General features: G+C 35.4%; 1 protein-coding gene across 1 annotated transcript in view; it reads right to left on the bottom strand.

Moving 5' to 3' along the window:
* The window catches only part of GBE1 (1,4-alpha-glucan branching enzyme 1), a 297,767-nt gene that overhangs the window by 60,417 nt on the left and 219,380 nt on the right, over positions 1–17,970 (bottom strand). Inside the window, exon 12 of the mRNA XM_082840201.1 lies at positions 15,617–15,788. Coding sequence (XP_082696327.1) covers positions 15,617–15,788 — 172 coding nt within the window. The remainder of the gene's footprint in view (positions 1–15,616; positions 15,789–17,970) is intronic.

A 17,970-nucleotide genomic window follows, 5' to 3' on the forward strand; every position in this document is an offset into this window, starting at 1 on the left:
ACCCCCTCCAGCTTTATTAAGATATAATTGACATATAACATTGTATTAGTTTAAGGTGTACAATGTGTTGATTTGATGTACTTATATATTGCAAAATGATTACCACCAGAGCTTTTAATACCTCCATTGGGTCACATAATTACGATTTTATTTTTGTAGTGAGAACATTTAAGATCTACTCTCTAAGAAACTTTCAAGTATATAGTACACTATTATTAACTGTAATCACCATGCTGTACATTTCCAGACTTGTCTTATAACTGAAATTTTGTACCCTCTGACTAATATCTCCCCATCTCCCTGCCCCTACCCAGTCATTAGTTTTTTTTTGCTTTATCACTGTCCTTTATTTTTTTTAACTTTTAAAAATCATTTTTCATTTTATTTATTATTTTAAAAAATAAATTTATTTATTTTAGGCTGCGTTGGGTCTTCATTGCTGTGTGCAGGCTTTCTCTAGTTGTGGTGAACAGGGGCTACTACTCTTCGTTGCAGTGCATGGGCTTCTCTTGTTGCGGGACACAGAGTCTAGGGACGTAGGCTTCAGTAGTTGTGGCACTCCAGCTCTAGGGCACAGGCTCAGCAGTTGTGGCACACGGGCTTAGTTGCTCCGTGGCATGTGGGATCTTCGTGGACCAGGGCTCGAACCAGTGTCCCCTGCATTGGCAGGCGGATTTTTAACCACTGCACCACCAGGGAAGTCCCATTAGTTTTTTTAAAAAGTAATTCATAAGGGTCTATTAGACAATGGCGTACAAACAAAGATGCAGAGCAGTTTCTGGATTGTTTCTTTCAAGCTATAAAATTCCTCTATAAAAACTAAAAGTTGACATTTTTAAAGTTTAATAGTATAATCTTTTTAGTTAATTTTCAATACATTTCCTGAATATGTTTTTAAAGGGCAGATAACTATTGTATTGTAGACTTTCTATAATATAGTTATGAACTGTTTAGGCTTTAAAAGTTATGCTATCGGACTTCCCTGGTGGCGCATTGAGAATCTGCCTGCCGATGCAGGGGACACGGGTTCGTGCCCCGGTCCGGGAAGATCCCACATGCCGTGGAGCAGATGGGCCCGTGAGCCATGGCCGCTGAGCCTGCGCGTCCGGAGCCCATGCTCCCTAATGGGAGAGGCCACAACAGTGAGAGGCCCGCGTACCGCAAAAAAAAAAAAAAAAAAAAAAAAAAGTTATGTTATCATTCTTTTTAATTTATAATTTATGCTTCTACAGGTACAACTTACTTTAAGCAACTTAATGATATGAAAATGTTTTCATGAAAGACAAATCAGGTGGTACTTCTTTGCTATATTACAGAATTCTTTAAAATAACACATTTTCAATTGCATCTCAAATTATTCATTTTCAAACTGTAAATTAAAGAAAACTTTTCCAAATGATAGTTATTTCATAATGTGAGTTATACCTATACTACCTATATTTTTAAAACTGCTTAAATCAAGCACCTGGATCATTTTTGAATTATGAAATAAAATGCAGAGGTTGATTCAAACTTGCACAAAGAAACGTATCTTTTATATGACCTACATAGACCAAAAATTTCAAGTACTAATACTTGATTACTTTGGATATAAATATACAGTAAGAATAATTTACCTAAATAATATAATGATAGTTTTATCCTTATATTACATAACTTAGGTGGAATTAACAATTAAATTTCTCTTTCATTTTGAGGCAATAATCAGAGGAATCCTAGTATTTGTATGGCTCTGGAAAATGGCAGTTTTATTTTCCTCATAATCTTCAGAAAAATCTTTTTTTTTTAATGAAGTAAATGATTTTGAAACCATCCACAAGAGATACATCCAATTTATTGACTGATGTGAATAGTGTGGAAAGAACTGAGACCTACAGTTTTAAACCAATTTTAAAGAACTCCAGTGACAGAAGATCTTGCAGTGCTATATTTAGTGTGAGGTCACTGCCCCCTTAAATCTATCTCTCACATTTTTAGTCCAGTAACATATCTAAACTGTGGATCTGACAATGTCAATCTCCTGTAAAAACCCTTCAATAGCTCTCTATGACTTGGCCTCTCTCTCATCATTCATGTCCTAAATTAATATGTCCCTCATTCTGTTTCACCTTCTTAGCTTTTCATAGTCACCATTCCAGTGAGGGACACTCATAGAGGATCAGGATAGAAAGGAATGGGGCACTTTAAACTGAACTCCCTTTCTGCAGGACACCCTCCCTTATAGCCCACTACTTCCACCCCCGCCCCCCGAGTATCAGTTTAGTGTTCTTCCCTGGGGTACTCACACTGCTCAATGCGGATCTTGAAGGTGACATTTATCACCCAACACACTTACGGCTATCTGGCTTTGTCAGTCTCCTTCCTGGACACTACGCTCCGTGAGCTAATGCCTACGTCTTCTCTTTGTAAGATAGGTCCTAGGCTGGTACCTGACCTGGCAGTAGGTGCTGAATCACTGTAGAATGAAGGAAGGGGACTAACAAGTCATTTGTAAGACTGGCTTGAAATTTGAGAATAAGTTACTTTTTCCCTTGATTTGTTTCAGACTGCTGCACAATATAAAATTTGGTTTGTTATTTTCCTCTTTGACTTACCTCCTCTGGAGGGATGTTTATAGCTAGAGATTTACCAATATCACTGACAATCTTAGCATACATTTTAGGTAAAATAATAATAGAGTTGGCTCTCCGTATCCCAGGATGCAAAAACCACGGATACAAAAGACTGTACTGCATGACTGATTTTACGTAAGGGACCTGAACATCCTTGGATTTTGCTATCCTGGAGGGTCCTGGAAGCAATCCCTGCCCCATCACGGGAACTGAGGGCTGACTATATTGGCTCATATGAAGTAGTGTGAGGCAGACAGAGCTGTGCTCAAATTCTGGCTCTTGTATTGATCTGAACAGGCCACTTAACCTTTCATGTCCTTTACGTGTGAAATGAAGGCAATCATTCCTACCTTTCAGGATGGCAACACAGGTTTAAATGAGATATTATATGTAAAGCACTTATTGTACTGCCTTGCTCAGGGTAAATATTCAAGATATTGGAGCTAGTTTAAGACTACCTTGTTCAAAGACTGTCAAATGAAGACAAGTCACCCAAATAATATGCATGTCCCCAATCCCTCAAGGAAAATATATTCCCAAAGAGAAACTTGTGTCTCTCCAGTGAGAAAGGAAAAAGAAAAATTACTATATTTCCCAAGGAATTTAATCACTCTACTACTAACTGAGATTAGTGTGTATATTTCACCATCCTGCTTTGTTTGGGGGAGTGAGGTGGGGTGGAGAGTTAAAACTCAGATAATGATCTCAAGTTTTAGAGGCAAAGAAATTCACCTTCTAAATCCTATCTCCTGTTGGCAAGTTGCTCAGGAGAAACGCTGTCAGAGCAGATTATTTGTGTTTAGAGCAGTCACCATCACATCCCAAGAGATGACAGCCATACATAGCTCACCAGCTCTGGTAATATATAATCAATCACCTTTTGCATCCTATGGTTATAAGGATTTTTACAGCCTGCTTGAATAATACTGGAAAAGTCAGCCATTCAGTCTTTTAGCTAAAATAAACTCTCTGATCAATCCTGCTTGGAAGGAAGATCTGGGGGTTTCTCGGTAACCTCTAGAAGCCTATGAAAAGCTCTAAAAGGCTGTGAGCCAAATAACAAGACTTACTATCTAGTAAAAGTGGAGAGAAGAGAATTAGTAAAAGAGAGAAATGATTCAAGAGCCTAACGCCACAGCAGAAATATTGTGACGTGTAAAGAAAATCCATACGATGGGACCAGTGGGTGAGAGTGGGATGCTTATTCATTTATTGGCATATCTTTTAGGCAGATTCCACCAATAAGATGAGGTTATCACCCAGGTGGGCCTTTGGGACTGGATCAGGGGGAGGCTTAAAGATATAACTCTAAATTAGGAATCCAGGGCTAGGTATGATGTCCATTATATATTAATTTATCTTTACTCACATGTCTTAGGATAATACCTTATTTTTTCCCTTCTTAGGAAGATGAGCAATTTGACAGAGGATCCTGGACCTAGATGACTCCCTGAATTTAGAGGATTCTTCTGTGGGACACTGAAGCTCATAAAGTGAGGCTTTGAAGTTCTTTTAAAATGCTTGGTAACAAAGTAATAAGGAAGGTTTGATGAAATTTCTGTTTCTAAATAATGTTAAATTACATAGTTCCTCCATTCTGCAAACTCCACCATCTACAACTCAACAATGGAGCTAGAGAAGTTTATATACTAAACTTTTAACCCAGGGCTATGTGGATAGTGAGTTCATTCAATGTTATATATACATACATGCATACATACACATACATACACACACACAGTATACAAACAATGTGTATTTATGTGTGTGTTTTTGTGTGTGTAGTAGCCTAAGAGCAAATAATTCAGATATTAACTTTAGAAAAAAATTGTGCTCTTTTCACTGGGACTTATTTTAAGGTCCAGGCCCATTTTATTGTTTTGTTACATTCGGAAATCTGCTATGCAGCCTACATGTTGAACTTCCTATTTGTGATTATCTCACCTTGAGGAGAGAGAGATGAAAAGAAAAATACGTGTCTCCCATATGTGGGAATTTTCTTTCTTTATAAAGATATGATCATATACCTTCTCACTGAGAAAAGTCAGTGCCCTAGATGGTAAGTTTTGGCTTAAAATCCATAACACATGAGGAATAATATTCCATTGATTAGCATGTTCTGCACAGAAGAACGATCTTATTTTCCCAGCAAGCCTCTCTAATGAAATAAACATTTGAACCAACAGTAATAATTAATATCTCTACTTTCTAATGCAGTTTTAGAGCAATAAACCAAAGAGAGAAAAAAATTCTGGTTTCTGGTGTAAAAGGCTTAGAGGCAAATGACCAGAGAGCAGCAGACCTTGCTTAGATGGATAAAGACTGGGGTCCTGCAGTGGGTCTCATCTTATTGCTTTAACCATTTCTTTGGAACTTCAGTAGGACGTCAGCCCAGCTGAACAGTAGTTTAGGGAGAATCATTTACACCACACCCAATAACACCACTGACAACCACACAGACCCCAAAAGAAGAAATGCAGGGACTTATACAGATATCCTACCCTAAGATCAAGACGGGAAGAATTAAGGACACATAGGTTCAGTTGCTTCTGTTTTCCTCTCAACATCCAGATTACTAGTAGACCCTTTTCCTATGTGTAAAGGGTGTGATGTATTCAGCTTGAACAATGTGAGTGGGCTAGAGAAAAATGTGGATAAATTGCATCAGAAACATTCTTCACTACGTGAAGATGAACTTCTCTAAAGTGACTCTTCTCCAAGGTTATAATCGTCGGCAAGGATTTGAAGGTTCTTGTGTGAAAATTAACCTGTCAGAAAGAACACTTCTGGTACTGAGCGGGGTATTTAAATCACGTCGGGAAAGGGACAGGTGAGTCCCTCAGCTAGCCCCCAGTGATCCCAGCACAGTCTGGACCTGTCTTTGGCCCAACTTTCATTTTTGCATTTCCTTCCCATCAGTGGATCTCTATGTTCTATCTCCACAAGTTAATCACTTTGTGAGATTTGTTTTTAAAAACCACTAGTGTCACAGCCTCATGATCGCTGACTCTGGCGTGAAAGGTTGATGAGGCTCAGGGTTCAGTATTTTAAAGATCCCCAGGTAACTGCAGCAGCACTTCCTTCTTAGCCCCATGCTGTACTCATGTTCTCATTAAATGCCAGCCAAAATTGGTTATCAGTGTGCTGTGAATCAAATCAGGGCCATTACTTTTAAGTCTATGCCATTTAAAATAGATTCTATTTGTGTCTCTGAGCATTTTAACAGGGCTTCAAGCCATTTACAGCTGCTCATATTGAGAATTTTGCAGTTTTTCACAGCTCAGTTTTACAGACTTCTCCTAGCTGTGTCACATTCAGTAAACTTGCCTCAACAAGCTAAGAGAAAATGCCAAAAACCAGCACTCCTACTGTTCGGCAGAGTGCATTTTGTCCTCTTATAACTGCTTCAATTCCAGCACTTAGCAGGAAGACATTTAAATTTTTATTGTATTCCTATCTATCAGAAAAAAGAAGAATTTACAAGTTTGACACTAAACAATCACAGATGGAAGATGTGAAGTAGGATCACACATTTTACACTGAAGTATAATGCAGCTATCACTAAATGCAGACCGACACAAAATCCATCCAACTTTCCCTGTGGCTTTAGGGAGAATGTAACATATTCATTAAAGAATGTCCCACCGAATTTCAAATGTCAAAATACAATATAATCATATTGAGAAAATCCTTCAGATTTAGTAATGGAAATTTCATAATACTGCTGAGAGAGAAAATTGCCAGTTTGTAATTATGCCTCTTTCTCCGCAGGTACCACTCATTACAGAAACTAGGAAAACATCATGGTAATGAGATTCCTAAACAAGAAAGTAATAAAAACAGATGTACGCATACCAGATGACCACGCTGTTAATAAAAGACAGTTTACTCCATTGTCATGATTTTAGTTTGTTTATAAATAGAGAAAACAATATAAGAAAAGTAGAAAAGCCTTCTCATTTAAATTCTATCTGTTGATAAAAATCTATTCGAGAAAGCTTCTCAATACCAACCAGGAAAACTCCAGAAGCAGCCCCATTCCTGTTTGCCTTGTTTGCTATGGGAAGTCCAAGTCCAGCTTCCTGGTCCTTCACTGGCCCTTCACTGACAGTTGGACTCACAACATACCCATCATCTGTCCCAACTTCCCTTCCTTGTACTGTGCCCTCTATGATTTCTGTTCTAGAACCAGAGAACTTTCCTATATCTTTTACATCCTCTTGGAATTCTCTCTTTACTTCCTAGCCTTAAGGAATCTTTAAAAAATTCCAAAGCCCAGGCTATAGCAAAGGCCAATTCAATCACAATTTCTAGTATTTTTTGAAACTCTCCAGGTCATTCCAGTGTGCAATTTTGAGAATCAGTGATTTATGGGTTCTCTATTACATCAGCTATTTTCTAATACTTTCAAAATCCTTCCCTCTTTTGACAGATGCCTGACAAAATTCCAACCCTTGATCAACCATGGACTACTAGGAAAAAAAAAAAATGTCACACAACAAAGAGGTTGATTTGGCTTATAATCTTGATTACAAATCTCAAATGAGCATTCAGTATTACCTAGATATCCTACTACAGTTCTCTAGTATTTTCACGCCTGAAGATGTCCATTTCATACTTCTACTTTTTTTCTCAAAAGTCTCTTACTCCTTCCACTCTCAAATGATGACCTCACTGATAATATAAAAGTTATCAAGCATGAACTTCTTTGCCTTCACACAACTCTACTTACATCCAGAAATTGACATGAAAACAATTGGTTTAACTGAATGAATGAATAAATAAATGAGGGAACAAATCAATGAGTCCCAATGATTCCAGATTACTTCTGACATTTCAGTTTTATGCAGTAACAGCTGATGTCATGGGGAATATGTATTTTATGACTGCAACATGAGTTTTCAGTTTTCTGGACTACCATGCCATATTATAGTAGTGAAACATTGTTAGTTTTGTTGATTTTAACCCTGCTAGTTCAGTGCTTTTTAAATGAGAAATTGGAATCACTTATGTTTTGACATAAACCCAGAGAGTTACATGCAGCATTAAAATTTCTAATGGAATGAAAGTGTACTCATTTAGAAAATGGTATTCTATAACAGAGTCCCCAGGAGGAAAAAGAAAATGGTAACCGGGAAAGCAAAGCTTCTGTTGCAAGAATGATTCTTACTTTAGTTCAAAGACTTTCTGAACAAGTGGAACATGAACATGACAGTATTGAAAGTGATTCAGATCACTCTACATCTGAATCTCTATCTGTATATGATGAAACTCAAGAAAATGAAGTCAAGTTGCTTAAAAAGATTTTCTTCAAGTTATAAGACACCTGGTTACGTGAAAATGAACATATTTGGAGTTAGCTGTCCAATGTAACCTTCTCCTACCATTGCCCAGCCTAGGATAGGATTACAAAGAGCTTTCTGAAGAGCCAGAAAATTTTTCACAGAAACTGACTTGGAACTAACTCGATGATGACAACACTTTAATTCACGTTAGTTTTGAAATTCAAATCTTTAAAAATGATTAAATAATATTATTTAGTTTTTGACTTTGAGATTAAATTTTCATCATTTTGTTTGGATAGCTGATTCTTAAGATTATACATGTCTGCCAATATTTTAAATCAGCAAGATATGTGCTTAATATTTAGATTTTAATTTATACTTTACTTGATATTTTAAAATATGTACATGTTTATATTTTAAATGAGTTAAATACTTAGGTTCTTCTCTTTTTCTAGAATTCTAAGCAGTCTTTAATAAAGAATACCATCAATGCATTATTTTGGTATTTCAGTTGACTCTTGAAAAATGACAAGGTTTATCCACTAGTAACTTATAGTTGGCCCTCCATATGCTTAGTGCCTCCACATCTGTAGATCCAACCAACCACTTAGTTTGTAGTACTGTAGTACTAAATACTGAAAAATATTCATGTATGAGTGGACACTTGCGGTTCAAAATTGCATTGTTCAAGGGTCAACTGTATCTGGAATTAATACTGCAGCATCAGTATTGGTGTTTTTTTCCCAGTACACAATTACTGGACATAGTAGCCCATTTGCCTGCCTGGCCACACCTCTCTATAGCAGTTCCTGACAAGTCACATGACAAGGTCATGCAACTACTCCCTCTGCCTCAGTAAGCTGGGTTAGGAAAAGGTAGCACTTCCAAGATAACCAGAGAACCACCAGAAAATGGGGCAAAATATATCATTAACCACAGTTTCTTTTTCTTTGAATTGCTTTAGCAGTTTATCTACATACAAGTATAGGCATAGTGAGAAAGTACTGTGGGTTCAGTTCCAGACTACCTCAATAATGTGAATATTGCAATATAGTGAGTCACACAAATTGTTTGGTTTCTCAGTGCATATAAAAGTTACATTTACACTATACTATAGTCTATAGTAATAGCATTATTTCTAAAAACAATGTACATATCTTAATTTAAAAAATAGTGTATTGCTGGGCTTCCCCGGTGGCGCAGTGGTTGAGAGTCCACCTGCTAATGCAGGGGACACAGGTTTGTGCCCTGGTCCAGGAGGATCGCACATGCCACGGAGTGGCTAGGCCCGTGAGCCATGGCCGCTGGGCCTGCGCGTCCGGAGCCTGTGCTCCGCAACGGGAGAGGCCACAAAAGTGAGAGGCCCACGTACCACAAAAAAAAAAAAAAAAAAAAAGTAGTGTATTGCTAAAAAGTGCTAACCATCATCTGAACCTTTGGCAAGCTGCAATAGTAATATTAAAGCAAATCAAAACCACAATGAGATATCACCAAACACCTGTCAGAATGGCTATCATCAAAAAGTCTACAAATAACAAATGTTGGAGAGGATGTGGAGAAAAGGGAACCTTAGTACACTGCTGGTGGGGATGTAAATTGGTGAAGCCACTATGGAAAACAGTATGGAGGTTCCTCCAAAAACTAAAAATAGAATTACCATACGATCCAGCAATTCCAATCCTGGGAATATATCTGAAGAAAATGAAAACACTAATTCGAAAAGATAACATGCACCCCAATGTTCATAGCAGCATTGTTTATAACAGCCAAGATATGGAAGCAACCTTAGTGTCCATCAACAGATGAATGGATAAAGAAGATGTGATACAAAAAATATATATATACACACACAATGGAATATTAGTCAGACATAAAAAAGAATGAAATTCTGCCATTTGCAACAATGTGAATGGACCTAGAAGGTATTATGCTTAGTGAAATGTCAGACAGAGAAAGACAAATACTCTGTTATCACTTATATATGGAATCTAAAAAATGAAACCAACAAATGAATATAAAAAAACAGAAACAGACTCATAAATTAGTGGTTACCAGTGGGGAAATGGAAGGGGTGGGGCAAAATAAGGGTAGGAGATTAAGAGATATGTATTAAATAAATAAGCTACAAGGATATATTGTACAGCTCAGGGAAATATAGCCATATTTTGTAATAAGTTTAAATAGAGTATAATCTGTAAAAATATTGAATCACTATGTTATATACCTGAAACTAATATAATACTGTAAATCAGCTACACTTCAATTAAAAAAAGAGCACTGATCACAGATCACCATAACAAATATAATAATAATGAAAAAGTATGAAATGCTGCGAGAATTATGAAAATGGGATAGATACAGGAAGTGAGCAAAGGCTGTTGTAAAAATTGTGCCCATAGACTTGCTCAACGCAAGGTTGCCACAAACCTTCAATTTGTAAAAAACACAATATCTGTGAAGTACAATGAAGTGAAGCGCAGTGAAACAAGGTATGCCTGCAACATATATTCACTGAGGTCATCCAATGTGTAAAGCAGATGTTTTTCATTCTATATTTATTTTTAACCAACAATTAAACATTAAATAACCACTGATTATAAAAATAGCACAGACATATCCACATAGATTATCAATAATCACGTCTTAGTTTTCTAATCTGTCTCCTTTTAGTTATATTACAAATAGATAAAAAAATAAACCATAAAGCTATTAAACCATCAGTCAATACCAGGCCTTTCTTACTGAAGAGTTCATGATGCTTTAAAGTGATTGAAAACCACATTTTTTTCATTAAACTTGCCAATCAATGAATGATCTCTGAATTGATTTCTTTGGGCCCCAGTTTTTTCATTTATTTGAAATTTAATATTCCCAACTGATTTAATCTCACTCCACTGCTTCAGTCCTACTCCTTCTTAGACTTTCCCTAAGTTTGTCATATGGCTTTCTTGTGCCTTTCTATTTTTCTATGCTTGTCTGGCTGAAGCAGCTCATAAATTCCACCAACAACCTAATCTCTTAACCCAGTTTCCTACACATTTACATGACATTCTCTGCTTATCTCTATCACTGTATCTAGTGAATGTACTAGGACAGAGATACTTGTCTGCTTACTTGTCTGGATCCCCTTTTGGGTTTTGAGACCTTGAGGGCAAGAACTCTTTTTCACCCAGGAATATCCACCACTTAACAATACCTGATACATAGTAGATACATATAAATGTCTGAAGCATGAAGGAATGTTATAAATTGTGTTAAAACACATTTTAGAATGTGTTATAAATATATTGTGTATAGTTTAAATTGATATATATGTCAAATTCACTAACTTTTTAAACTGAAGTTGCTTTATATCAATCTACATCTCTCTCTCGCTCCCTCCCTTCCTCCCTCTTTCTGTGTAAAATAAATCTCGGCACAGGTATTCCAGAAAAATATATTAAGTTTTTTTTTTTTTTTTTTTGCGGTCCACGGGCCTCTCACTGTTGTGGCCTCCCCCGTTGTGGAGCACAGGCTCCGGACGCGCAGGCTCAGCGGCCATGGCTCACGGGCCCAGCCGCTCCACGGCATGTGGGATCTTCCCGGACCGGGGCACCAACCCGTGTCCCCTACATCGGCAGGCGGACTCTCAACCACTGTGCCGCCAGGGAAGCCCTATATTAAGTTTTATACAATGCTCACAAACACTCATACACAGATACCATATAATATATAATAAATGTTAACTGATTAATATCATATTGGCTTATCCTAGAAATGAGAATCAAGGCAAACATCACACCTCTTCATACATGAAAGTTAAGTAAGATGTTTTAGCAGCAGCATTCAGCAGACATCACTATGAATTAAAAAAAAAAAGTAATCTTAACTCTTAGTGAGATTTACTATAGAAATGGCTTAACTTCTGTATAATTAACCACATAATACCACCTAGGAAAATGTCATTTGATTTTTAACAAAGAATTACTGCCTTTACTGATGTTTTCAAGAGGAAATGAATTAAATATTTTAAGAAACTTTTACATTAAACAATATACTATCATATAAGATTCTAAAGAAACACTTTTGGATGGAATTGAAACATCAGCGTTCAGGACCCATATATTCAATGGAATAGCTAGTAATATTAAAAATAATAATAGTAAACTTAACTTCAAGTGAAATTAAATTTAAAGAAACATTAACTATGAGTTATATGCCTGGCAATATTCTAAGTCTTGTGTACGTATTAAATCATTTCACCCTGAAAACAATCCTCTGAGGCAGGCACTACTCCATTCTACCACTGAGCAAACAAAGGCACAGAGTAATGATGCCCCTTACCCAGCTCACACAGCTAAGCTTGTATTCCCATTGAGATCGCTTTCTTAACCACTATGCTCTACCTTTTCTCTAAAAGATATTTATTAACCATATTTTGGTAGCTAATCTATACACTGATCTAATAATAATTTTCATTTCTAATTTTTTCATATTGTAAATAGAAGAAAAAGACAATCAGCTGCTGTCATTTTCTAGTTGTACAATATTAGGTGTGTCCCTTTTCCTCTCTGAGTTGTAGCTTTAGTAAAATGGGACTTGGAACATCTACCTAGATACCTGAATATTCTTCTTTCACCCCATGTTTCTTTGCAAGCCAGACAGTATTAAAAAAAAAAAAACTTTTACGAAGATTGAGTTAGATGAGGCATATGAAAATGTTTTAGAAAATATAGTATGCTATGTCAAATATAAATTTACTTTTGTTAATATTTATTATAACTCTTATGATCAATGATATAAAAATATAAAAGTAATTTAACTATCCCTGCTCCCCTCTTCTATATTTGATTCTTTCATATGATGATATGGTGGAAGAATAGAAAATATAAACCTATTTATTCATAATCAATTAAAATAACCTAGCAAATTAAAAATTAAAAAAACCTTGCAAATATTCCCCTGGCTTTAACCAGAGTGAAAGAACTTTTTTAAACTCAAAATTATGAGTATATAAGACAAAAACAAATAAAATAAAACAAATAAGCCAAACTGGTATCATTGTGAGAGAATTCATATTGATCTTAATTATTTTTGATAAACAGAACACATATCTAAATGCCTGATGAATTTAGGTAAATAGATTTAAATGAAAAACTACAAAAGTATGTTGTTTTCTTACTTCTTTTAAATCATTCTTTCTCTACTAGAGGGAAATAAAAATAAAATTCCAAAAGTTAGTAAGTTTTAAAATGCCTAAAACATGAGTAAACAACCAGATTGCTCCTTAGTCTTGAATTTCTTAAATTGATCTTTTTAAAAATTAATTTCTTACATGCCACTTGAAAAAAAAATAACTTTCCTTAAAACTACAACTGGGGCTTCCCTGGTGGCGCAGTGGTTGAGAGTCCGCCTGCCGATGCAGGGGACACAGGTTCGTGCCCCGGTCCGGGAAGATCCCACGTGCCGCGGAGCGGCTGGGCCCGTGAGCCATGGCCGCTGAGCCTGCCCGTCCGGAGCCTGTGCTCCGCAATGGGAGAGGCCACAACAGTGAGAGGCCCTCGTCCCGCACACAAAACAAAACAAAACAAAACTACAACTGGTGATTGCAGCTAATGAACTACTGCTAAAAATAATTACAAGGTAATTACATATATGCATATATGTATATATATAAATATATAAAATATCCTTTTTTGGAAAAATGTGCAAGTCTTGTGATGTGCTAGATACTGTGCTAATTGCTACTAGTTCATGAAGATATAATAGTGAATAAGATACAGATGACCCCTATTTTCATTCAGTTTTAAATGTATCAAGGCAGCTATAAATTTAATAGTTTTTGAAAATGTAATTTTGTTATGTGCCACAAAAGGTAGGTTTAGGGTAATATAAAAATGTATAATAGGTAAAACTAGTGAAGTTTGAGGCTTTAGAAAAGACTGCCCTAAGGAAAAAAGATTTGCAAATGAAGGATTGTCAGGTAAGTAGAGTGATTTCAGAGGGGAGAACAGAAAAATATACAGAATTCATAGTGGAAGGAAGTTGGTACATTAATTGAACTGAAAGAAGGCTTGCTTGACTGGAGCAGAGCCATCAATGGGGAGACCCATGGGAGACCATTCATGCAAGGCCTAGAGGTCAGCTGGAGGACACTGCAGTCATTGAAGCCATTCAGCAGGAGAGTGCCATGATCAGAAAGTGGAAAAAAAATATTTAAAGTCATGATTGCTTACAGGGAAATATTAAATTTCATAAAACAACATCAATAATCAGAAATTATAGAGACTTTGAGATTGCTGGTTTCAAAGTTAGTAGAGAAATGCTAGATTTAGATAAGACATTGAGACAGAAGGATTTTTAAAAAGTGCTATATTGGAGTTAAACATTATAAGCCTTTTGAAGGACAAATGTAAGAAGAAAACTTCAAAAGATCTTTGAGTCCTGTATCAAAGAATAATTTCAAAATTATATTTGATACCACAAATATGGTCAATTTACAGACCTTATAGAGAGATGCTAGAAATAATTATGTTTATTTAGTTGTGTTACTATTGAAAGTTCCATGGGAAGAGTTTCCAAAACAGAATAGCATCTTAGCCATCCTCAGGTTGAATATATACAGTTAAGATTATATTAATATAAACATTTCACAAAATTTATGAAGTTACTGGAGATTTGTTAAGATCTTAGCTGTCCATGATCCATTTTTACCCTCAGGGAAAATATTGACCAAGACTCAATTCTCATTATGAACTTTCATCAGACTTTTTTTTTTTTTTTTTTTTTTTGGTACGCGGGCCTCTCACTGTTGTGGCCTCTCTCGTTGCGGAGCACAGGCTCCGGACGCGCAGGCTCAGCGGCCATGGCTCACGGACCCAGCCGCTCCAAGGCATGTGGGATCTTCCCGGACCGGGGCACGAACCCGTGTCCCCTGCATCGGCAGGCGGACTCTCAACCACTGCGCCATCAGGGAAGTCCCAATCTGAGATTTTTTAATAAAAATTTCCAGATAGAAATGAATTAATCTGAAGCTCTACAGCTTTTATTGTAGAAAAATGTCAGTCTCCCATATGCATTTTCCAATCTTTCTAGCTCTCTCTAACCTAAAAACTGGTGAAATTTCCTAAAACTCAAATGGTCATGGTTGACCAAATAGAACTGAAAATGGTAATAGCTGATTTTTATGTTTTATCATTCAAGATCCTTCAGACAACAATGACCTTTGAATATTCATATTTTCCTATTTTTTAAAATAAATACATTTTTTTTGTCCATCACAGTATCTTAGGCATTGGCTTCCACATTTATAATACAAGTATACTGGTATACAATTACCTCAGAGAAGACCAATAATATTAGCTCAATATGCTATGACATGACAATTATATCCTTCTTATGTTCAATGTATTACAAACACTATAATAATAAACTCAATGATTAAATTCAGAATAATAATTCCGTTTAAAAAAAGTTCACCCCACTTATTGACAACAATATTAAATAAAATATCAGCCATTAGATTACTTTTGCATCATGTATTAGTATAACAATAATCTTAAAGCAATTTAATTTTTACAGTTTACACTGTAAAAATGACAGTGCTTTAAAGAAATAAAGTTATAATTTTCTATTTAAAACCTGAACAACCAAACCAAAATATTCTGCATAACTTATGTCATATATAATATTAGTTAACATTTTAAACACAGATTGGATATATGTTCAGCTCATACTTACCCATGAAATTGAGATAGCCTTCTCCGCCGAGTGCATGAGTAATGAGTCGAATCATTTTATGAAGCTGTATTCCACGATCAATAACTGGAGTAAACGGGGTTAGAACACTCATGTTGGTATACATTTCAGCATCCATCAACCAAAATGCCAGCGTCTTATCCCCAACGAGTGCCTATAAAAATAAAAGTCACTGAGATAAATGCAAATAATAGGTACTAAGCAGCTGTGATTTATACTAGAATAACATGCAATTATACAGAATGGAAACAATGCAGAAGAGGTGTGTGAATTAATATTAATTTCATGTATTTTCCAACAGTCACTATGCTGAAGGTGAGCTGGTGAAATACATGAGAGATCTCATGTACCTATGTTTCTTTCATTTTTAAAATAGCTTGGTGAAAAACTCATGATAAGCTACCTGAATATTTGTTATAATAAGCTGATGCTTCACATTTTTTGAAGTTAGAATAAACATGTATTTTAATGTTGAGAATACTAACAGATATTTTTTCTTTTTTTTAGGATTTGAACAATGAATTTTTTAATTGAATGAATTCTTTAAATTCTATAGTGCTTTACAATTTTCAAAAGTTTCACATACATGATTTCATATAATCCCATAATCTTACATTAAACTATTAGAATACTAATAGATTTTTAAAAATATCTTGCATATCATGATTTTATTGTTTTGAAAGAATGGAAGAGTTTCCTAAAAGTAATTTATATGTATATGCATTTATATTTATATAGATGTATTTATATATATATAATATGTATATAAATATATTACAATGGACCCTCTCCCCTTCAGCAGCAAATTGACAACCTTTTCTTAAAATGTAAAATTTGCTTTCTCATTATATTTGCCATCTAATCTAAAATTAGTTTGTTTTATATGAAAATATAATAGTTGACAAATGGGGCAGGTTAACTCAGAAACACCCTGAGCAGCGGAAGAGGCCTCTTAACGATCTGAATTATTTATGGTTAAAAACAGCTAACTAATGCCAAGTGTTATTTATTGACAAAAAATTATATATAGTGAAACATAGAGACTAAACCATAATCTCCTCACCCTATTACTGTATGATTATTTTCATTTTTAGAAAAATATTTTTACTTATAAACCTATTTTAATCTCTAAGCTATTTTCACATATATATTTATAATTTTTTATCAGGCTTAAAATTCAGTATACATTTGCTTTTATAGAAAGAACTAGGCAATTTGCATCTTTTTGTACATTCCCAACAATTTGTAATACAAGGCAGAATTATGTGGATCTTTAAAGCATGAAATAATTCTTGGTAAATCCATACTGTTTCTGTACATTTGGGGAGAAAAATTATGAAATTAACCTACCAGTTTCATCTTCAATTTGTTTATTCCACTCATTTATTTATTCTTTTATTCATTCATATAAAATACACATATATTGGGAGCTCAAAACATGCTATAACTGCTAGGAGTTTGTAATAGAAAGATATCATTTATGCATGCATTTTAATTTTCATATTGTTATGTATTTGGCAAGGGATTCCCCCAATCTTAAATTAATACTACTCATTTCTTATTTTGTTACGTTTTGGTTCTGGTTTCTTCATAGGTATTTATTTGATCTTGCTCCACAGCCAACTTAAGTTGAAAAGAAAGTACTGCTCCAACTAGGAAGATATAAAACTTAATATATGTCTACTTTATGAGTGAGCAAACATTCTGTACAGGCCAAACAGTACATAGTGTAGGCATTGTGGGCTCCTTCCTCAGTCTCAACTACTTAAATATACCATTATGGCTCAAAAGCAGCCATAGACAATAGGTGAGTGAATGAACATGGCTGTGTTCCAATTACCTTTACAAAAACAAGCAGCAGACAGAATCTGGCCCATGGGCCTTGGTAGCTGACCTCTGGTCTACTTATACTTTCTTAACAGTTCAAAGGAGACACCTGAAAAACTACTGTCTACCTTAAATTGGCAATTTCTGCTGAAATACCGAGGAGCTTATTGGTTTAACTTTAATTTTCTGAATACATATACTGCAAATAATTTCAGACAGTTTTACTGTCTTTTTAATGTATAAGGAGTTCATTTTATGTTGTTTATGCTGGTTCATAGGCTTTATATAACTGAATGGCCTTTTCCTGCATTTATTTATGTTTATTGAGTGACTACGAGGAATAGCACAGTGCTAAGGCTGGAAATACAAAGGTATCAGAAGCAAATTTTCTGCTTAAAATGTGATGAGAAAGTGAAGAATGGGGAAACTATTTTTTCCCTATACACCTGGATGAAGGCTTCAAGGAGAGTACATCTGAGCCAGGGCATTAGGTCTTCACACGAGCTTCC

The sequence above is a fragment of the Leucopleurus acutus genome (assembly GCF_964270905.1).
Source record: "Leucopleurus acutus genome assembly, chromosome: 5".
In the NCBI taxonomy this organism is placed as follows: Eukaryota; Metazoa; Chordata; class Mammalia; order Artiodactyla; family Delphinidae; genus Leucopleurus; species Leucopleurus acutus.